The sequence below is a fragment of the Cryptomeria japonica genome, chromosome 1, assembly GCF_030272615.1.
Source record: "Cryptomeria japonica chromosome 1, Sugi_1.0, whole genome shotgun sequence".
Lineage (NCBI taxonomy): Eukaryota > Viridiplantae > Streptophyta > Pinopsida > Cupressales > Cupressaceae > Cryptomeria > Cryptomeria japonica.
The window spans coordinates 607143957-607168359 of NC_081405.1; the positions used below are offsets into that span (position 1 = coordinate 607143957).

General features: G+C 36.3%; 1 protein-coding gene across 1 annotated transcript; it reads right to left on the reverse strand.

The window, feature by feature from the left end:
- Window positions 1-2395: 2395 nt before the first annotated feature.
- LOC131060085 (ATP-dependent DNA helicase DDM1) lies at window positions 2396-24403 on the reverse strand. The gene is made up of 17 exons (XM_057993187.2): window positions 24149-24403; window positions 19912-19992; window positions 19414-19596; window positions 18235-18516; window positions 18074-18154; window positions 17043-17398; window positions 16754-16946; window positions 16482-16657; window positions 5255-5324; window positions 4949-5138; window positions 4627-4725; window positions 4438-4532; window positions 4216-4335; window positions 3849-3968; window positions 3632-3730; window positions 3345-3446; window positions 2396-3136 (listed from the first exon to the last, which is right to left on the reverse strand). The coding sequence occupies exons 2-17, from the start codon at window positions 19981-19983 to the stop codon at window positions 2858-2860; spliced, it is 2517 nt and encodes an 838-aa protein (XP_057849170.2). The 5' UTR covers window positions 19984-19992; window positions 24149-24403; the 3' UTR covers window positions 2396-2857.

The window sequence follows — 24403 nt, forward strand, 5'->3', positions numbered from 1 at the left end:
GAAGATCACGTTGAAGGCTTCTAACGTTAATTTTGCCTAGGCAAATTCCTCATTTTGCATTCTAGTGTTAGCTCTCAAGAGAGGTATGGCGATATGGATTTATTGTTTTGATTTTGAACATTGATCGTCATAGCTTAAATTTTGAATTTTGAAATTTTGAATTCCAGTAGCCTAATCGTTTTTTAGGAAATGATAATTCAAGGACTTATCATGAGGTTTCCTAAAATTAATTTAATCTATGCTATTCATTGCAAAATCATGTTACTAATTTTGAAATGTTGTGTAGGCATCAAATGGAGATCTCATCAAGGAAAATCAAGTCGGATCAAAGATGGTCTTCGTCGGGACGATCAAGCCAGGACAAGGGCGACCTCTTTCAATCCAGCGTTCCAAGGCGAGGTACATCATCATCCTACACATCAAGGACACATGGAGTTAGGACAAGGGCTCGTTGAAGAAGCAAATAATTTTAGAAGAGTTAATCAAAGATAACTTCTCAACGCTACCAAATTGAGTATCAACCAAGTGTCAGACGAGGTGGCGTCCTAGTCATCATTTCTCCAATCAGTGAGGTCCACCTCAACATGTCCAGATTCAATGTACTTAACTCATGGAAGGTGGCACAAACTCCGATGTACCTACTCCGGCTATCCATTGGTCGATTTTTCTATAAGGGACATGTGTCCAAGCAATACAATTTTGTCATTGGTCAAGCATTAAATGTTATGTAATGGTTGTAACAAACCCTAATTAGGGTTTTCATTGTTGAATCTTGGCCATTGATCTTGAATTGATCTAAGCCATCAAATTGTATTGTGGGCACTATATAAACCCAGGCATTTCATTTGTAAAGGCTAATTAGCAATAAATTAGAGAGAGTTGTAAATAATAGAAAGCAGTTAGTAGATAGAGAGTAGTTAGAAATTGATAGAATAGTAATTAGAGTAGAATAGGAGGACAAGGCAAAAAATTGTTGCCATTGATTGTAAACAAACTCCATTTTCATTGAAGTAATGGTGAAGTGTGTCGTTTCTTGCAATTTGCATGGTTTCTTGTTGAGTCTTCAATCCTAGATGGTAGATGATTAGATGATTAGATGAATGGAGGAAATGCGATTGATTAATGGTGGAATTCGTATATCCATACTACTAGCAGTTTGTTGATTGCAGACTTGCCTTGTGTAGTCAACTGAAATCATTCAACTTAAGCTCAATTTCAATTTGTCGCTTCTTCATTGATATGCATCAACTTGATGGTGTCTATGCCTGCGGTGATGATTTGAACATCATAAAGCTTCCCTTAGAAGATCGCACTAGCCTTGTAGAGATGGTCCATTGATGTCAAAACAAGACCTAGTTAGAGTTTCATCAAAAATCAAATCATTGCTCCTACATTCTTAATATTAGGATTAGATCTTCTCTTCTCCCTCATCCTTTTTCCATTTTTTCAAATCTAAGCCAGTAAGAGCTTGTGTTCTAGCAAAGCAGATCGGAAGTTCAATCATCAGATGTAAATCCCCTTGTAATTCCAGCAAATCACATCACACCACTGGAATTTATCCACACGTAGAGACCCTACTAACCAGAACATTGGAGTCATCCTAACTGATCCTTCATGCGAATCTTCAGCAGTTAGAGACTTTATTCAAGAGAGGATAAGATGCCTTTAGGTATTTTATTCTGTGTATGATGGTGTACAAAATACACGTCAACACATACCCAAGTTACTGGTAAGTAAATTTCACAAATAGGGGGGCGGATTCAATGGGAAGCAAAGCATTCAAATAGTTTCTGCAAAATATGGCAACAACTTACAAGCTTCATAAAAAAATCAAGTCTCGTGGTAATTTAGAGTAAATCAATGAACACAGACACCCCATACAATGTCAATGGAGTGGTATCAAGTTTTCATTAATCAGAGTAAATCAATGAATACAGATACCCATACAGTGTCAATGAAGTGGTCACAAACCAGATGGATCCAATGGAAAACAATGCATTGATGATAAGTTCTGCAAAAATTTTGCAACAGATTGCAAGCTCTTAGTAAAAATATTAAGTTTCATAGTAAACTAGAATAAATCCATTAATATAGATGGGCCATCTGTATTGTCAATGGAATGGCATCAAGTTTCACAAATTAGAGTAAACCAATGAATACAGATACCCATACAGTTGTCAATGAAGTGGTCACAAACTAGATGGGTTCAATGGAAAACAATGCATTGATAAGTTCTGCAAAATTTTTGCAACAGATTGCAAGCTCTTAGTAAATATTAAGTTTCATAATAAACTAGAATAAATCCATTAATATAGATGGGCCATCTGTATTGTCAATGGAATGGCATCAAGTTTCACAAATTAGAGTAAACCAATGAATAAATACAAGTACCCCATACAGTTGTCAATTGAGTAAGCATTAAGTTTCACAAATTAGAGTAAACAAATTACAGAGCAAAATTGTCGATGAAATGATCGACTCCCAGATTGATGTTGAAAAACTTTAGGTAATATCGTTTTTGAAATATAAGTATGTCAATTGAAAAAACTCCCAATTAAATCTTTCAAAACTGACAGCAAAATTGACTATATAATCGCTTCTGGTTGAAAAATCTAATTCCCAGCCACTTGCACCTCATTTTTATTATCACGTGAATGAAAATGAGGTAACTCTAGTTTTGATCCAGGTGGAAGCAACCAAGGTTCGTGATAAATTACTGTGCAGGATAACCCCCACAAGTTCCATGAAATATGCAAGATATTTGTGTGAGAGTTGCATACCACAATATTAGCGAGGCAAGTTTATTATGGCCACACAAAAAATGCATTTAGTAGGAATTGAGACCATTTATTTTCTTTTATGCCTCTCCCTGCTTCATATTTGTGTCCACAATATGCTTGTATCCTTCAACAGATGAGAGCATATTTTCAACCTTTCCAGCTCGTATTACCACTTCCCATCCTGGACCCTTGAGAGGAAGATTATTCGAGTAAGTACGAACAGCTTTAGGTGAACCTTGAACCATGTCACTGCGGTCTAAAAGCTGTAATAGATTCATTTCGCTAATCTCCTGACTCTGAACAAGCTCTTCTTCTTCGTCTCTTTCTTGAGTCAGTAAGGCAAGGAGATCAGATTCCTGTGCCAAATTCAAACAAAAACTCCATTAACCACTTTTTCTTTCAGGGCATCATATGTCGTCATTGTTACTCTTTATTATCCACAAATGCAATATTATCTACTGAATCATTCTAGAGTAATTGGCAATCCTCCTGTGATATTAGAGATATAATGAATTAAATTCTAGTTGTCAAAGAAAACCAAGCTAGAATTATCTAAATCCATACCTTAAAGAGACTGCGGATAGTCCTGTCCTGGCAAAATTGACCTTTCTCAATCACCACATGCTCTAACTTCAACTTTCCAGAAGCAACTTTAAGCATCCGACACTATTTTTCATTAACCACACAAACATCAGATCAGTGACCTTTTAGCTGTTTGCAGGAATGTTTCAAGTCCCTATTGAGCAACACATTAAGCGTCTGCCCTACTATTTTTCACCAGCCACAAACATCAGTGACAATTATCTATTTGCAGGAATGTTTCAGGACCCAATAAAAACACATGACGTTACCTCAGCAGAGTGTGCTGTACAAAGCCTATAAACATGAACAGGCTTGGTTTGCCCAATCCTATGGCATCGATCCATAGCTTGTAAATCCATTTGTGGATTCTGCAAAGACGCCAAATACCAATTAACATCCAAAATGATACAAAACATAACACACAAAATGCAAATATCCAAACAAGTTCATGTACATAATATTATTCTGCAATGGCAATTTCCTTACCCAGTCACTATCATAAATAATACAAGTATCTGCTGAGGCAAGATTTATTCCAAGTCCACCGGCACGGGTGCTTAGCAAAAAAATGTGAAGATTACTTCCTGGATTATTGAAATCATTGATCTGAATGATCCAATCAAACCACCATTACATTCAACTGTCATATAAAGCTTGTGAATGAAGTCACAATTAGCAATTAAAAAAGAACGATGACAGGTAGTGATGAAGAACTCAGTAATTGAACTACTACTTTGAGAAATCAAGTTGCTTCCTTCAAAAAGGTGTTCAGCTTTTTATATCAAATAACCATAGTGCGTCAGTTTCATTTGACATGTACAATTAATAGAAAGTCTGCCAGTTTGAGAATAACCTGTCTTTGTCTATCAGCTAATTTAACTTTTCCATCAATGCGACACATTTCATGACCCATCTCACTTAAACAGTACTCCAGCAGGTCTAGCACTCTAGTCCATTGAGAAAATACAAGAACCTGTCCACATATTCAAAATCGGCATATTCAAAATCGGTATTACAGCATAGTGTTTGAAACTAGATGAACACCCATGACCAAAATACAGGAACCCATCCTCACCTTATGTCCTCTGGCTTTCAAATGTTTTAGAAGTCTGTCTAGAAGCTGAAATTTGCCACATTGTTCCATCAATTCATTTACTGGAGGATAGTCAACTGAGATGGGAACAAAATCCAATCAGGTTTATGATTTTATCTCAAAAAGCTTTGAACAAATTTTTTTTTTCATTCGGTCATGATAAAAGCATACAAGAAATTTCAAACTGTGACTGAAGTAGATCAGGATGGTTGAAATTCTTGCGCATTTGAATCATCAAATTGTCCAAATTGGCTTTATGAGCTCTTGTACCTGTAGAGAATCTCTGACTTGTTAAAATTTCTACTTGAGATGAGTAAATTTAATCAGTACATCTAATAAGCTCTTCCAAACACACAGAGAAAAATAAGAACTAAGAATCTATACAACAGAACACAAAACTTGTTAATGCTTTATAGCTAAGTGTTTCATGCCTGCATGAACATATTAACTATAGGAGTAATATGCATGTTGTAATTCCACAAATTGTAATTACCATTTACTGATTTATTATGTAGATATGGAATAAGAGTCCTGTTTATTAGATGATCTTGTATTTCTTTCTGACATTTAGTCATTCGTGCATATAATATTATTTCCTTTTTCAGAGGAAGATCTTTCTCCACATCTTCTTTCAGCCTTCTCAGAAGAAAGGGTCTGAGAATTGCATGAAGCCTTGAGATTACCTAGAAACAAATTGCAAAGTTTGAATATGAGAGCACCGAATTAAATTTGAAGACACAGAAACACACAAACAGGCTACATTATTGTTTCAACAAATAAAGGTAAAAAGAACACACACTTGGACCCGTCTTTTTTCATCGATTTCTTCCTGTGCTGTTCCATTCATATTCCTCCCAGATAGATCAAACCTGGAAACAAACTCAAAATGTTAACATGCAATCCAGCAAAGCAACATATAAGCAGAAGGTATATTTTCTTTATAGACATGTCGTAGATCCTCCATCATGATCACCAAAGCAACCCAACAACAATAAATTCTATAGGATGTGAATGTATAGTTCGTTGTAAAAAATGAACCATGCTCTGTGAAAGTAACATATCCAACTAAAAGGCATGTATATCTTTTCACTTAAACCTGCATAGATTATATAGCAAAAGAGATTGCTATCCCTTTTGCCATGAGATTGTTACACAAACAATCTAATCTCTATGACAAGATCATCACATCAATGACAATACAATATGGCATTTTTTAATATGAAGATGGCGCAAGGTAGTATTAGGACCAAGATCCACTTTCACACGAACATTGGAATATGAAGCCACTAAAGATGTGATTGAATTTGACTAACTATTGTCAAAGAGAGTCGGATGGTACCTTAGAGCTTCTATTCCTTTGCTGCTTTGAGGTGTGGATTTAAAATGATATTGAACTAGGATCTAAGTATGATGTAAATGAAAACTTAACAGACTGTAACAGACTGATGTACAAACAGAAACTTCGCAACAGGTATAGAATTGAACAAGAAATATAGAGGTGCCCCTGTGACTGAAATCTGGAGCCGAATTCATTGGACTGGGTCGCCCAGAGCACCTTGGTCCTCAAACTATTGCACACCAACTTAGATGCAGCAACCTGAGTCTTAGAACTAGCTTCCTGTGTGTAATGTGCCCACTTTGAAATAGAATTTAATGGTAAATATAAATAATAAAATTCAAATTCAAAAGAATAAAATTAAAATCAACATGAAAATATAAAAGAATATAATTAAATATAATTAAAATTTAATTAAGTTAACGAATGGTCAGAAGGCATGAAATGATAAATTGTGACTCGCCCAAATATAAGGTATTATAAAAGGGAGATGAGAACTCATTTGAATCCGCCCCATACTCCCCTGCCAATCCCACCTCTCTATCACGGGGCCCTAGAATAATATGGGAATCGGTGGTGCAGATCTGATTTATATAAAAGTGCAGACCTGATTGTGTCCCTTTCAAAGGGCAGAGATAATGAAGAGTTGCACTCTTTCAAAGGGTGCTAATGGTGAAAGGGTGCGTCTCTTACCAAAGGGCATACATGATGAAGAGGTGGGACCTCTCCCTCACATTGAGAGATATAAAGAAAAGGAATCAAAGCATATATACTCAGCCATATATCCAAACTGGTATGAATTCCAGGAATTATATATAGCAAACTGTAGATGCATTACATGGTAATTTTTGCATGATAATATCTGTATATTCACAGTATTAATACCTTGCATATTTATGACTGATGCTGATAACATTCTGCATATTTGATTCACAATATATTCATGTTTATGAATCTGATCTATGATACTGCTGAACACTCTCTAGAGAGTGAACTGTTATGAGACAATATATTCATGTTTATGAATCTGATCTATGATACTGCTGAACACTCTCTAGAGAGTGAACTGTTATAAGACAATATATTCATGTTTATGAATCTGATCTATGATACTGCTGAACACTGTCTAGAGGGTGAACTGTTATAAGACACCCTACATGATTATATTGGGTAGGGGGGACTGTTATATAAGACACCCTACATGACTACATTGGGTAGGGGGAACTGTTGTATAACACACCCTACATGATTGTTTTTGGTAAGGGGAAGGATTAATCGAGACACCCTACCAAATCTTGTATCACAGCTCACTATCCTATCTTATGTCTCTATCTCTAATATTACACGTAGTTAATCATATATATAGTTGCTTATATGACCATTCCTTAATGTAATTGTAGTATCTTATGACTTTGTTTCTGCAGGTTTTAACCACAGCAGAGGCATTTCCGTTAAGGTACATTATACTGTGAAATCCAGAAAGGTTTTTCTAGTGACCAGGCCACCCAGGGCGCCTAGAGCACCCTGGTCCAGGGTTTTCTTATCCTGGTTCCAGATACTGCTCTGTTTCAGTTTGTTGATTGTCTCCCAAACTTCGAGTCTCCACAGAAAATCTATAACTGCACACAAGAGGAGAAAAATAGTGTTTGGGTTGTTTATAAAGGTTTGCCTAGTCAAACCTCGGGTTTGGATTTACCCTTGAATTGAATTGAAAATGCTTTAACTGAAGTAACTGACTGAACTGATTATACATTCAATGAATGATGCAATGTCCTTAGGATAAGTCCTTCATGCGTTGATGCAATAAAATGATAAATTGCATAAAATTCATCATGAAATCATAATAGAAACATAGACGAAGACTCCTTGATGTAGCTTGCTACTCCTTGAATCAAATTTGCTTTTGGAGAAGAATAATTGCTCTTGAATTGGACTGATAACATAATGGTAGGATGCAATAATGAGATAATGATGAAATGAATTGAGAGGGATGCCTTGTATAGGGATTTCATAATAAAATCACCTTTAGGCCGACTTATAATATCATATTTTCGCACGAACGTAGATTTGAATAGGATAGGACCATCTTATTATCCTCCCAAAATTCAGTGTAATGTCCCTTTTTTATAAGTTTAATGATAAATTAAAATATTAAAAATAAATAAATAAATATTATAAGAAAATAAAATTAATAAATATACTCAAATGAACGATTGGTTTTAATTGGTGCAAGATGAATATTGATTGGTGCATTATTGATATTGTTTATGGAATTACTAATCATTTGCAGACCTAAAATTCCAATTGCAGATGTGAGAAGACATCACTGAAACCCTAAAATGTGAATTTCACATCAAAATCAAGGGCACATTAGCAATCAGACATGATTTGAGGTCAGTTTCCAGTATAAGGAGAGAGAAAAACAGATTTCCAGGCCTAATTCGACCACAATCTGATCATAATGAGACCTGTAACCCTGTTCCAAATTAAAATGAGTTTTAATCCCAGCAAGGTATGAGGGTTGGGGTTTGATGAATTTATTCTCTTCAAAATTTAAGTTGCCTAATTGAATTTCACTTCAATCTCAGGTTTGGATGGAGAATTTGATCATTTTGTCAAATTTGGTTAATCATCTTATGAAATTTCTATCCTCCTTGAGCGAACGTTTTGATTATGATTTTTTATCTCTTGCATTAGCACACTTAGCATCTTTTCATTATAGTAACTTTAAGCAACGCTTCTAGGAGATAGATGGCAGCCCCAAGGAACGTAGGAGTATCTAGGCGAACACAAATCAAGGAAGACTCTAAAGGTGTGCTATCGGAATCAAGGATGTTTCACGATGGGTGAATGTTGGAGATATCAATTTTGGGAAGTTTAAAACAAAGAAGTTCCAAGGACCTCTCTATAGGAGTAATCCTTGCAGTGTGTCAAGGGAGATGATCAAGAATGGCATAGTACAAGCAGCTGGCTTCGCTGGAGCTATTCAATGCAAAGAGCTAATACTTGAGTGTGCTAAGCATTACAATGCTGAGTCAAGGCAAATAGTGGCTCCTAATGGCAAGATATTGGCATACCTATCAAAGACAAACATCCATGAAGAATTCGATATACCTAATTACAACACTATGGTCTACAAAAACAAAGGAGGAACACAAATGATATATGATGAAGACCCCAAGAAATGCTTGGAAATCATCAACAAGTTTTGGATATCCCAGCCTAGATCACATCACTCTCAGATTCTCAGGCAACTCCACCGATTAGACTTTATGGAAGAATATGGAGATTTGATCACATTGCTAAATCGAATCATGGGGAGTTATCAAGCATCATATTTGAGACTTGGATGTTCTACTACGTAGAAGCAGTGACAGCTGATGATGTGATGATGAGATGGTCTATTGGGCAAGAATCATAGGTATCAATATTGATCAACAATTAAAGAGACTCGAGTGCTCCAAGCAATTCTACATGAGCTCGTAGGTATCAATATTGATCAACAATTAAAAAGACTCGAGTGCTCCAAGCAATTCTACATGAGCTCGTATGTTGTCTACTCATTAGCGAGGGCCTATAGATACAAAGGGTTGACATACTGAGGTTTTGTCGGAAACAATAAAGGAGAAATAAGGGTATGTGAATGCTATCCATAGTTACACTTCCACAACAAGGCACACTTTAGGAGAGTCAATGGTGCATTTTCAATGCATATATTAAGGACCTTGCACAGCAGTATTCATCAAAGGTTGTCTCCGCTAGCGAAAGATCTGGTGAAGAAGTATGGAGAGCTTGGTGCATCCAATACCCCAAGTTCACATACCCCACGTTCTGATTAGAGCTCTTTAGGCAATTGGTTGCGTATGACAAAATCCAAAAGAATAGACACAAGGCTGGAATATCTTTTCCAATCACTATTGGACAATCAGTGGAGATGTGCCCATCAATACAAGCTGCTGAAAAATCAGAAGAAGAGCCGAAGTTTTATCCTCTTGTTATCTATCCACCACAAACAAACTTTGATCCATACGATAACACAAGGAAGATCAATGGAAGCAGACATAAACATAAATCACATCTTGCAGATTACTAGATGGATGCTAAGGATGACTTCGAAGTTAGGACCCGGCTGCCCATTGATATCAAAAGGACTTGCAGGCTGTTTCCCATTCTCGATCAGGTGCAAGATGATGGAAGGCGCCTCCAACATGCCTTTGAACAAGAAAAGGGAAAAGATGAACAAGTTAACTGGAACGAAATGGAAGTCACCGAATTGGAAGAAGTGATGAAACCTATCTTAACATACATACAAAGGTGGGCCGATATACAAAGTTAAGAAGTTGAAAGAACAAAATGCACAATTGACATATGATATGATGGGAAACTCAGATTCCCAATCATCCAATGAAGAGACAGAGAGTATGAGAATTGGGGAAAATGTAGCCCAAGCATCTCATCCTAAGGGATCTAAAAGGAAAGAAAGTCATGAGGACGGATCAAGACAAAAGACCAATGCAAATCACCCTTCCACTAGCACTTCATCTCTTCAAGAGATTACTATGAACCGGGCATCTATCACCGAAAGTCAATCATTAAGAAGTGAAGGCCAAGGTGTGAACAAACCCTTGGAGTCCACTCTACAAGAGAATAGAAGCAGAAGAGTAGCTCAAGAAACAAGATGGTTACTAGAGGATAATCCAATTGTACAAGTGTTGATTGTAAATGATACAATTGTAATGAATGAAGACATTAACATCATAGATGAAGATGTGAACAAAGGAAGGAGATCTCTCCAATAATATCAAGGATCCAAAGAATTAGAAGAGAGAGAGGAACAATCAACTATCCCTACATGGCTGCGAGATAGCATGACTAAATAAGTAATAGTAGTGGAAGAGGATACAGCAGGTGACTTAGTTTCTTGGAGAGAACCAGCAAAACAGCTGAGAAAAAAAAGATACTAAATTTTCTAAGATCACGAGGGATAGCATAGGAACTCGAACATTGCAAATTTTCTTGGAGAGAACTGGCAAAACAGCTAAGAAAAAAAAGATACTAAATTTTCTAAGATCACGAGGGATAGCATAGGAACTCGAACATTGCAAATAGCTACTCCAAGGTTAGATAAAATAGAAGACAAGATCACTCTTGATGAATATGATGTAGAAACTATTGATTTAGGGCCTACTATTGTTGGACAAGAGATTATGATTCTGTAATGGCAGTCCAAGATAGACTAAAGATTGTACAAGAAGAAAAGAGGCGATTAGAAAAGGAATTAAATGTCCCAAGGAGCTATGTTCAACAACTCACAAATCTAGTGCAACAGGTCGATGCTTCATTCATTCCCCCAACAGTGCTTCCATCGAAATAGGTCCAAGATTTGGAAGGAATGAGAACAACATTTCAAGTTGTGAGAACATTTCAAGTTGTGAGGAGATGGACGGATAATGCCTTTTTGCTAGAGCAAATGAATTTGTTGGCAAATTGGTACAAATTTTTGCAAGAGTGACATCTATTCAAGACAGGATCCAAGTTCTATTTACCTCCCATGAGGAATTCAGCAATGTCAAGGAGCTAATCATATTGGCTACAAGCACTGATAAACATCCCTAAACAAATTCATCAGAATCGGTCCAAGATTTGGAAGGAATGAGGACAACATTTCAAGTTGTGAGGAGATGGATGGATAATGCCTTTGCTAGAGCAAATGAATTTGTTGGCAAAAGAGTGACATCTATTCAAGACAGGATCCCAGTTGTATTTACCTCCTATGAGGAATTCAGCGATGTCAAGGAGCCAACCATTCCATGGCTACAGGCACTGATAAACATCCCTCAACAAACCTTAGTGGATGGTGGAGTGATGGAAGTTGGCCAAGCATGTGATTTTTATAGATTGTATTGCATACTCAAGACAAGGAAGGATAGGTTTCAAGAAATCAATGGAGATTGTGCATAAGTTGGGGAATTGATGAAAAGTATACATGATAGAATCCTTATCACAGCTGAAGTGATACTTGGAGGAGAAATGAAAGAGGAGGGCAATGTGAGTATTGATAAGCTAATGGAAAGGGTGAGATGCATAGAAGCAATTTCAGAGGAGCATTTAACATTCAATCACTCATGACACTTGTGAGAAATGTTCAAGACTTAGAGCCTGATTGGGAGAAAGTATTTGCTTCATCCTTGGCAGACTTAGCATTCATGGAGAATAAATTGGAAATTATGCCAAGTGTACCAATGGAGGAGCTTAACATTATTGTGTCCAAATTCATTGAATTTGGTGTTAGAGAAAAGGATAAGGGGAACAAAACTTCTAGAAGATAATTTGTTATGATCCCAAATGGCATTGGATTTCCTTATTGGTGGATTCATCCATTGGATTTCCTTATTGGTGGATTCATCCGCGTAGTTTGTGCCAAAAGAGTTGTTCCTTTCTCATTGACTGATATTTAATAAATATAGTTGGTTGTAACTAACCCTAATCAAGGTTTAGTTGTCTTAATCTTGGCCATTGTTTTTAGATCAATTTGGGCCCTTCATTTGTATTTGGAGCTCTATATAAGCCTTAATCATTTCATTTGTAGCAGCAAGAGACTTTGGAGAATTGTTGCTATAATGCTGTCTAAACTGATATAAGCCATTGAAGTTTGGTGATTTTATATGCTATCTTGGAGTATTTGCATGGTTTTCTATCTTCTCAAGTGATTTCAGATTTGTTTAAGTTATTTTAGTTGAATGGAAGTCATCGTGGATGATTCATTGTGAAACTTGTTTGTTTATACCATTTGCAATTTATTGATTATAAATTGTAGTGCATGGTTAGCCTAACCCTTGAAACAAGCTTAACTTCAATTGTTGCTCACTCATTGATATGCATACTGTTGATGGTGTTGATGATTGTTAGTAGTGATTTGAACATGCTTTGTTTACCTTAGAAGATCGCATTGTCTTTGCCTAGTTGTTCATTGCATGGCCAAACAAAGCATGGTTGAGTTTCACTAAGTCCTTTTACATTTTTTTTTCATGAGTCATTTGTAGTAGTAATCAAAGAACTTCATTGCAAATCATTCAAAAAACATAATCCTTGAATTCAAATGCACTGGGCATTTTCCTTGCTTTGAAGTGATCATATCCTAGAATAATTACATAAGTCCCCTTGGATTACCAACATACACATATCCAACTAAGTCTATCCACACATCAAGAACTAACATTGGGAACCTTGGAGTAATCCCAATTGATCACCTAATTCAGCACTTGGGAAGATTTTTATCAAGAGAGGATAGAGTACTCGGTACTTTATTCTGTGTTGTAACATGTCATAAAACACACATCAACGACACACAAGGATCACCATTTGATCATGAAGCATGCCAAGTTATCTCTTTCCCTACTCTTAATTTTGAAGGTTATGAATTTGATTATGGGGGTTTAGGAAGAAAAACTTGCGTTTGGATTGACCATGGACTCGATTATTGTTTATAATTAGGGCCTGACGGATTCCAATTGCCTTGGGCAACATTGGAATCCGCCTAAGGGGGCCAGCTCCTTCTCCATTATATAGGGCCAGGCCCTATACCTTTCGGCTCTCTAAAAGGTCCGCACACTAGACCTTGATAGGGCCGACCCTATCCTCTACACACAAAAGAAATTAAATGAATTAAAGAAATTAAAAGGATTAAGCCGACTTGATTAGGAGTGTTTGCTCTCCTATAAATAAGACATATACCTCTCACAATATCATTCAATGCAGTCCTCAAGTAAATGCGAAATATATCCTTCTTGTGTAGCGAACTCCTTTACAAGCAGCAGATCACAGCGAGCTTCATTTATAGGTAGCAGATTATCAGTTAGGTTACAGCGAACTCCATGTATGTGCAGATCGCAGCGAACTCCATGTATGTGCAAGCAGATCTAATTGATGATCACAGCGAACTCCATGTATGTGCAGCAGATCTAATTGGTGATCACAAGTTATCATCATAGACAGGGATCTCCATTGAAGACTCAAGCAAAGGACTGTAAATCATGATCACTGTCAACAAACTAGCTGTGTAGTCTTCTATATCATCTTCCTTGTGACTGCAACTTCTATACTCCAGATAAGTGTGTAATTGTCAATTGAATCTAAAACCATAATCAGATCTGATGATCTTTTCTGACTGGGTTTTTTTCCCTCCTAGGAGGTTTTCCCAGGGTAACTTTTGTCTTGTCTCTTTTGCATTCATTTCTTACTATGCTTAAATCTGAAAACCAATAAATCTAATTAGCCTAGTTAGAAACAAATTCTGATTTTCTGAGTTTCATCTAATCTGAAAGCACTAAAATTAACATCGATGAGTTGCCACAACTAATAATATTGTGTGAGGCGTTGATTGAGCATGAAAGATGCATTGTAAGAGCTTGCTTCTCTGAATTCAAGGATGAGTTTGCTACCTTTGCCATGCTCTTGTTATATATCCAAAGGATATCATGTCAAATCTTGTATATATGTCGCTCCTTTGAGTTGTGTTCGGTCTAGGAGTCTTTTATATAGTTTAATTAAGTCTAGAGTAGGTTTCCTTTTGTGTGTTTTAGTTTAGTTCTTTTTAGTGAGCCAAGTTGTCCATTTGCCTTGAGTCAATTGGCTTCAGATTGTTAGGTGGCTCCGGTAGTTTAGTTTGTTTGCTTTAGCTTATAGTTTGCTTTGAGTTAGTTGTTGCTTAGTTTAGGTATCCTTGGTGGGAGACTTCGTTTGCGAGAAAGGCGTTTGTGTTGTTTTCAGCATATGCTAGCACAAATCTTATTTTATGCCCGGTCCATTTCCTAGATAACTATTCATGAAGTTCTTTAGAATCCAAGGTTGTTCCTCTCTAACTTTATCATTTGGTTAGGATTTGTACTTGACTCGGAAGGGAATCACCTATTGTGTCATAATACTAAAATCTTTTGATTACTATATTTTCACACTTAAATCAGTTGTTCTAAGTTATTGTGGTTTTTTAGGTGAAGTCATGGCTAATGAAAAATCTTAAATCCTCAAATTTGAGGGAGTCACACCTCTTCATCAAAACCATTGCCTTTGCAAGAGTTGCACCCCTTCATCATTTTATGAATGATTGATGCTTGAATTGATTTTTTACTTTGATGCCTTTCTTGAATGAATTGTTCTCCCCTTTATATCCTCAAATTTGATAGTCACACCTCTTCATCAAAACCACCACCTTTGCAAGAGTTGCACCCCTTCATAGTTAAGCGCTACCTTGATATTCCAGTTTTAATTTTAATTACATGCTAATTGGGGATTGCCGCCAAGTAACATTCTTTAATTGATCTCCATCAACCCCTTTGTAGAATCACCATCATATTTATTTCCTCCACAAGGTTAAAGGCAGCAATATAATGCTGCAATCTCCTTACATGGCGGGAGCATGACACCCATCCCTACAAGATTACTGCCTCTAGATAGTGTGTTCCAAGTCACTAGGCCACCAATTCACCTCACAATAATAAAAATAAATATATATATATATGGACTGCCAAGCTTTGGCTAGTCCAAATTTAAAAATAGTTTATAGTACTACTCTAAAGTTTATTATTCATTGAATATTTTACCTCTTTATTGTCTAAAGTTATGACCTTTCCAAGACTTCTTTGACAAAACTTACACACTTAGGATTATTTCCAACTCATCAAAATGCATGTAACATGTTACTGCAAATGTTCTGCAATAAGGGTAGTTTCCCCAACTAGATAAGGCATCCATTAAATCACATTATTTCCAAGCACTTTCCTCTAACACCTTCAAGGAAGGAATCTCAAATTATTTCTCATAAACCGGTGCATAAGGTTGTAAATATGTGGCAGTCCAGATTGATGTTTAGCAGCATCTCAAGAGAAGAAAGAATTTAAAATGCCACATGCTTTGATTTGAGAGTGGTATGGGCATTAAGGCTAGTACTAGATTGAAAGCTTCTATTTGTCCACTATGGGATCCATTGCATGTAACATGTTGCTGCAAATGTTCTGCAATAAGGGTAGTTTCCCCAACTAGATAAGGCATCCATTAAATCACATAACTTCCAAGCACTTTCCTCTGACACCTTCAAGGAATGAGTCTCAACTTATTTCTCATAAACTGGTGCTTAAGGTTGTAATTATGTGGCAGTCCAGATTGATGTTTAGAGCATCACAAGAGAAGAAAGATTTTAAAATGCCACGTGCTTTGATTTGAGAGTGGTATGGGCATTAAGGCCAGTACTAGATTGAAGGCTTCTGTTTGTGCACTATGAGACCCATGCTTCTACATATGTTTTCCATTGTTCTTACAATCATTTATGGAATCCTAAACAAAACAAACATCAAGACAACTACAAGTCTCAAGAATATTCACTAACAATGGTGACTTCTTGTATGATGAATATAACAATCATTGTGATCTAACTGCTCCCATTTCCCATTATAATGATTATCTTGCAATTTGAGACAAACAACCATACGATCTCATTTTTATCTTTAGAGAACTTGTAGTCACACCTACTTCTATATATTTATTCTCCTAAGCTAAGTCTTATCATGCAATAAAGTTTACATGCATAGAACACTTTAAGATCAAAATTAAATAATGAAGTGGTACAATTGCAAGAACTTTTATAAAAAGCAATATACCCTCAAATACAATTGAGAAATACAAAGATATTTGATACCATGATTCAAACTCGTGAATGGATGTGAAAATTTGAGGTAAGATGAAATTTAACAAAGACCAAAGCTCTGCCAAGTTATTATGCAAAGGAGTGCCAGTCAAGAGCAATGTGTTTCTGGGCGATAATAACTTAAGTTCCCTCAACAATCTGCATTCATAATTCTTCAATCGATGTCCCTGGCATACAGAGGAACTTCCAGTCAGTTGCCCAGGCTAGAATACCAAAACAAGCAATAAAAAACTTTGTAAATCCAGAGACGATATACAATGTACCTCATCAACCACTAGGTATGCCCACTTGTATTGAGTTAAAAACCTGCGATCGAACATTACAACCTCATAAGAAGTGATAACAACAGGAAATGTTGGATCTGGATCCACTGTTTTGGGCATATGCTCTCTCCTTAGTCCAGCACGATCGTTCTTTGATCCATGATAAAGGAGTACTTTCATGCTTGGAACAAATCTACAAATCAGAGCATTCATTTATACAACGAGATTTTAAGATAAAATGCTGCTTGTAATTGCATAAGAAAATAACTGCAAACAGCTTGGTTCCAACCTATTGAATTCATTCACCCAATTTGAAAGGGTGGAAAGTGGAGCAACTACTAGAAAAGGTCCATGCAATCCCTCTCCCTTCAAATGTGCAAGGAGCCCTATAGTTTGAACTGTCTTTCCAAGACCCATTTGATCAGCAAGAATTCCATTCAGTCCATTTTGCCACAGCGAAACCATCCACTTCACCCCTTTCATTTGGTATGATTTTAGCCTTCCTCCAGTCATCAGAGGTATGAGCTCCATTTGTTCTTTCCGCAGGCTCTCTTCATCCAGTAAAATATCGGAGCTTTCATCAAGTATATTTTTCTCACGATTTGTGAGCATGACCTCTACTGCCACTCTTGCTTTCTTATGGGCCTAATTCATATAGACCACAAACAGAGAATCAGGGCTCAGGACTAGTTGGCACAAAATTCACATAATTTGACATAAAGCACAAGAATTTATGTCCAAACATTTCAAAAAATCTGAATAAGAAAGCACAGATTTGCATCATTTATATTGACAAAAACATGCTTACTATAGCATTCATTCTACCTATTTGCAATTTATTAGCTAAGGCATTTATATATAGAATTTCAATTTTGTGGTTTATTAATGATCTAGATGGAATGGTCTATATGTAACACCAGCTTTCTGCAACAGCCTGCCAACGACTGGGTTACAATTTTAGAACCAAGAAAATGCTCATCTTCACGAATACAATTATGCCCGTCTCCAAAGAAGATGCAAATCAAACAAGGGTACAGAAGAATAGAAAATAATCAATCCAACAATCCAATGAAGCCTATCAAGGGAAGATATGAATAGAACAAAGGCACACAAGAATAGAAAATAATCAAACCGATGAAGCCTGTAAAGAGAAATAGGTCAGAAGTGTCTAAAATGTTAAAAGAAAAGAAGCACAAACTATTAGCAACGAACAAATGAAATTAAACATAGGTCACGATGCTGTTACAAAGTGAGCATCCTTATCGTTGCAGTAACTATAATTTGTTAAAGTTGATGGAACACAATAACAAGGAAAATTACCGCATTGCCAGCAGCAGCTCTTTTTGCTCTTCCTCTCTTCCTTCCTCGAGTTGATTCAGCATTGACATTTGCTCTTGCACTCTGCATAAGCATAGGAAATTCAAAATAGAACAGAGTGCTAATATTTATAACAGCAAACACAAAAGACCTTCAGAACTTACCATGGTGATGTCATCCATCTTCTCAAGTAGGAACTCTGAATACAATTGAGTCTGAGTAAGAAGACTATCTAATTTGGTAAACATGGATTCATCAAGCTCTGGAGTTTCACTCTTGACTGGTATTTCAGTCTTAGCATACTGTTGTGTCAAACGTGCTTGTTCAAGTTCTTTCTCCTCTTTGGCCATTTTCTCTGCAATTACTAGCATGTGACCATTCTCCGGCTTGAATTGTATCTCATCATCATTCCCTTTGATATGTACTCCACTTCCATCCATTTCTGGCTGTTTATTAATGCAATAATATCAAAACGTTTCTTGTGCAGAATAAATAGAAGGCATTGACATAAATGTTGAATATCAAGAAATGATATACATGCTCTATAATCACAGAAAAAAAGTGACACGCACATATGTGTATGTAAATACATACATATGTGTGTTTATATATACATAAGTATATATAATGAGACTGTGTGTGTGCGTGACATTTCATCCATTTTTTGCTGATTATTAATGCAATCACACCCCAGGCAACTTTAGTCCGGGGCTGGGTGGGAATAGAAGGTGCCATCTCCTCCCGTCTGGGAGGGTCTTTCATGTTCAAAATATGTTGAACAGCAAGAAATGAAAAAAATGCTCCTTTTGTTCACTTTTATCTGTGATTATGGAGTATTTTTTTCATTTCTTGCTATTCTTCAACATTTATGTCAATGCCTTTATTTATTTTGAACATGAAATGTTTTGAAATGATTGCATTAATAATCAGCAAAAAATGGATATAAATACTTGTGTACGTATATGTATGTATAATATACAGTATTTATTTGTATATATACTTATGTGTATGTGTATGTATGTATAATATATATTTATATGTAAGTAAATATATATGTATGTATACATACACATACCTTACGCGTGTGTCTATGTATATATATGTATGTATATGTACACGAAAGAGATTTTTAGCTGTAGAAATTAACTGACGATAAAATAGATGATTGTTTCTCACTTAAATGAAAGTAGAACTTAAAAAAGAAACCTATCAGTCAACAAAATTATTTTCAGTCTCCTCAAAAAGTAAGGTAGGACTAGGATCAACCTCCTCTTTGTAAAAGAAAATTGATTAACTTTTGCAGCCTTCATCTTGAATTCATATCGAAAAATCATTGAACTTACATCCAATTCTTCCTTGATTGATATGTCATTCTTTGCATCTTGGTGTTCCAAGCATGCTTCGTCACACCCTTTCTCCTTGTTAACCATTTTCTCTGTGATTAATGCAATGTGACCATTCTCCAAGTTGTTTGGCATCTCATCATCCTCATCTTTGACATGTGATTCCTTTTCAACAGGCTTTTGCTGTTTATTAGAGTAATTATGTCAAAACAATGCATATGCAAAATAAATGCCGACTAAAAAGAAGAATAAAATGCTTCATTGTCACATACAGTGTATATTATATACAAGTGAAAAGAAAATACAATGCATCAGATAACAAGGACACAAAATAATAAGCCTAGAAAAATACATGTGAAAGAGACTTTCAACAATAGCACAAAATCTAAATCTAAAACAGAAACTCAAACAACTTAAATTGGGAATTCATCTGTTCATATTGGTACCTAAAAGAACAAAAAAGAAATTATATGATAAAAATAAAATAAGTTGGGATACCTCTTCTGCAAAAACAGAAATTGGTGAACTTTTATTTTTTAGATTGCTGATCTTGTCTCCAATATCCTCCATTACCTACTCCTGTTCAACCACCAGAGAATTCAGAGCAAATATAAGTTCCAACACATAATTTCAAACAAGAATTGTGAAAACATGTGTTGGTCAATGCATATACAGATACATTGAGGCAAAACTCGATATTTCATGCTAGTAAAGTGAAGCGATCTTTGGGAGATGCTGCTCCTTTCAAGACCACCAACCTATCTTTCTTATCGATTACACTTGTAGACAAAAAGGACATCTTCAAAAATGGATTCACAAAAATTGGTAATTTCCCACAGAGAAAAACATGAGATCACAAGGCCTTCAACTAGATTATAAATTAATAATCACATAAAATTAGATAATTAGGGTAACAAGTTCGGAAACGGGATCCAATAGATTGGCTAATATAATAGACAAGAATACCAGAATAATGTAGTACATTTACAACCCTTGTTAATGGGGTAATTAGTAAGACATGTGGGCATAATGCCTATACATGGAAACCAACAAAATCAGGATTTTTTGAATTTAATTTTTATGGAGCTCCTAAAGGTAACCCAAGCCCCTTTAGAACAGTGAAGTGCATTCTCCTCATGCTCATTCATTATAGGAGGCTCATTCTTCCCAGAATCTACGATGAACAATGAAGCTAAAGCCTTCACATTGCTCTCAAGGATCTTGGATTTTGGAAGTATAGGAAAAACCCTAGATGTGAATTCCAGGGTGTATCAATAATTGTTTGCATCTAGGTATGGTCTGCTTTTGGCAAAATGGATTGCACCGTTGCTGGAGATGAACTTCAAATCTCCCAGGTTTTGATGGAGAGCACACACATGCTAAAAGTCAACAAATTCCCAAATTCAGCCATAAATACTTCACAGAAAAACAAAACAGAACAATTATCGTCCAGAGCACTAAACACTTTCCTTCTTAAAAAACTTTACAGGTATATACCTCCATGATAAAGTCATGAAACAATCTAACAAGCATACACAGGATAGATCCATTGACTTTATGACCCAGCAAAGTTTGCCTTCAAAATCCATTGATTGTCAAATGCAAATGTTATAGGATTTCTATGGTATGATAAGTGAAGCACTACCAAGACCTAATTAGGCATCAATGCAATAATATAAATGCCTTACTTTGTGAAGATGGAATCAACAGACAAATTGAAATGCACAGAACATATTCTTGTAAGAATTCCTAAATTTATATTCATACTCTTTTATAGGATAGATGAATATGGATTGCAAGGGGCAATAAAATAGTTCTTCGTAACATCGTCTAATGCAATCAGTGATTCTTGAGTAAGAGTTCATGAGAATATTATTAATAACAAATGTAAAAAGAAGTTTTAAAATGCTGGTACATAAGGACATCCTATCCTCCACCTATCAATTTTTTATCACCCCAAAAGGTCAACACATTTGCAAATCCCAAGCTCCTCTTGTGTATACACCAATGCAGAAAGAAGTCATATCCAAAAGGACATAAAAATTCTCATATCCAAATGGGCTGCCTTATAAAATTGGGCTTAGATAAAACTGCAATATAATTATATCAACCAACATGAGCCAATCACAATGCTGAGGTTAATGGGATGGATAAATTGGTAGATTACTAATAGCAGGCTAGTGCAAAGCTGCAAGGACTAGCCCGTTTAGCCAACATGAGCCAATCACAATGCTAAGGTTAAATTGTTTGTGCCCTCCTACTTTAACATAACTTGAGGTACTTGTGCCTCAAATCCTGCTTTCCTTTGGGCCTTTAAAACCCATTTATGTCAGAGAGACTCACTTTTTCACGAGTGTAGGTGACTCTGAGCAATGTAAAGATTTGTGGAACTGTAAACTTTATAATCTTCTGCTGAATTGACACAGTTGCAAATCTAATAGAACTCGCCAATGCAGAACGAGGTCCTATCTTAAAGAACAAAAGATGTATCTATCATTTTTGGGGGTTTCGGCTCTTGTTTAAGTGGTGAGCTCCCTAACAATATCAATATAGGTAAAACTGCAAAAGTCTCCATTTACAAGCTAGAAGGTGCATAAACAGAGCAGCCCATTTATCTAGTGTGAAGCTGCAAGGACCGACCCATTTAGCAAACAGAAGCCAATCATAGTGCCATATAAGGTGCACAAGTGCCTCATACTCATAGTGCTGTTACATAAGGATGTGAACACTCAATGATATGGCCCCATGCCAAAACCTGCATCTATCTAGGGCCTTTATCACACTATTTGATTAAGAAAGGTTCGTCTTATCATGAGCACAGATAGCCCCTGCATGTAAAAAATCGTGAGTGACTCGGAAATTCATAACCTCCTGTACTATCCTTCTGCATTCACCAACACAGAAAGACGTCCCATCTAAAAGGACAAAAAAGACCTCCATCACCATATCAGGCTCGGTGAAACTCCAACAGGTATTATAGGCTAGATTTAAGCAGCAAGAAGCCCATTTAACGAAGGTGAAGGTGAACTAATCGCATTAATATCAGGCTGGATTTAAGCAGCAAGAAGCCCATTTAACCAACATGAACCAGTTTGCAAACTTTGCATACAATACACGTGTACCTTGAGGCAAAGTCAGCCAAGGATGATAAACGGCGACCTCATCAAAAAAATTACCTTCATTTATCAACTTATAAAACCCATTTGCAAAGGGATGACTATTTTAGTAACCTAATAATACCAGGCTAGACTTAAGCTGCAAGGGCCCGACCATTTTGCCAACATGAGCCAGCCACGACAGTTCATCAAAGTGGTGTTAGATAAGAATGATAAACTGTGACCTCAACCATAAACGGACTTTCATTTAGCACCTTATAAAACCCATTAGTGCCAGAAACGCTTATTTTATCGTTGGTGCAGGCGGTGACATTAGATATAAAACTCCTAGGAGCTGCAAAAAAATAAAATTCGGCTAACAGTTTAGAGAAGCAGGATATCCGCCATGACCCGCAGAAAGAAATTCTCTGCAACAACAGATTTTGAGGGTACCAAAAAATGCTAGTCTATAGCTATGAGCGGTCTACTTGTTGCTGAAGACTTATTTTTTAAATTTCAGAAAAAATGTTTTAGTTAAAATTCATTAGCAATCTGTGGCAGGTCAGAAAACTTTAAGTTTTGCTGATAACTATTTTAAAAAATTTGGAATAAGAGATAGCTTAAAAACTCAGTCAAATGACAGCCTGCATAGACTCAGTTTTAAATTACATAGTTTCAGTGCGGGGCACCTAAGATGCTATAACATAATGTAAATCAAATCTTCTTAACATCATTCACGTCAAACTCCTGCTTAAAGTTTGCAGAGACAGAAGTAGATACTTGAAGGAATTTTGCCACCAAATTACGCCCTGCATGTAGTGTTAATTTTCCTTCCAACACATTTAGTACAAGTTTTGGATGCAAACGCCTAAAAATCTACATAAAAGAATAAAATACCGTTTCCCATGGCATCATTTACCGCAAAACTCGACTAGAGCTCCCTCCCGATGAGGTCACTACCTTGGGCATCAATGCAAGAAAATTACTCATGTAAACCCAATAAAAACTTCATAAAACACGATAGAGTTGTTAATTTTTTTGAGAAAAAGCTTCAGAAGTAATTATATCGAGTATAGCTTTTTCACCTTCCTTGCCTCTGAAAGTGTAAGCCCAAACCCAGAAAAACCTTGAACTACAAAAATATTCCGTTGGAAATCAATGTGTAAAAAACTTACACCTTGGTTGGACCTTTTAAGTGTCAGCTGCAATGCCCAACAAAAAGCCTGAAACCACCCAAACATTTCATCTGATACAAACCTAACCATTCTCTGTAAAAACTTCAGACAAATCTTCGCCGGATGGTCAATAAATCTAAAATTATGAGCATTTCCATCTCGTTCCAAAACTCCACACATTTTTTGTTCACAAAAATAAAGACTTCTCATCAAGTTATCGCTCGAAAACCAAACCTATTAACCCCTAAAAAGACAAAATAATAAAGCGGACTTATCTCCTCTGATAGTCGAGCTTTCTGGCAACCCCTAAAGCTCTCCCAGTAGAACAAAATCATAAAAACAAACAAATAAAACCCTCAAATTGCAGTTTTTATTACAAGCATGGAAAAGAAAACTAAATTCCCGCAATGCTGAACAATAACTAATTTCAGTGCAGAAACCAAACTCAGAAATGCCATTACTGACCTTGACAAGAACACAAACAGAAATATACGCTTCAGCTAAACGCTGTTCCGCTGAAGCTTCTCTGCATGAAGAGCTTTCTGTGCACCCTTCGAGAAGGGATTGCAGGAAAATCAAGTTGACCACCTTAACGAAACAAAAGAGAGAAAAAACTGGCGGCGCAAAAATAACAGGAAGGACTTTAACAACGGCTACTTATAAATGCACCTCATTCATTACAGGCATGTGTCTTTGAGGAATGTCAGTAGTTCTTGTCCT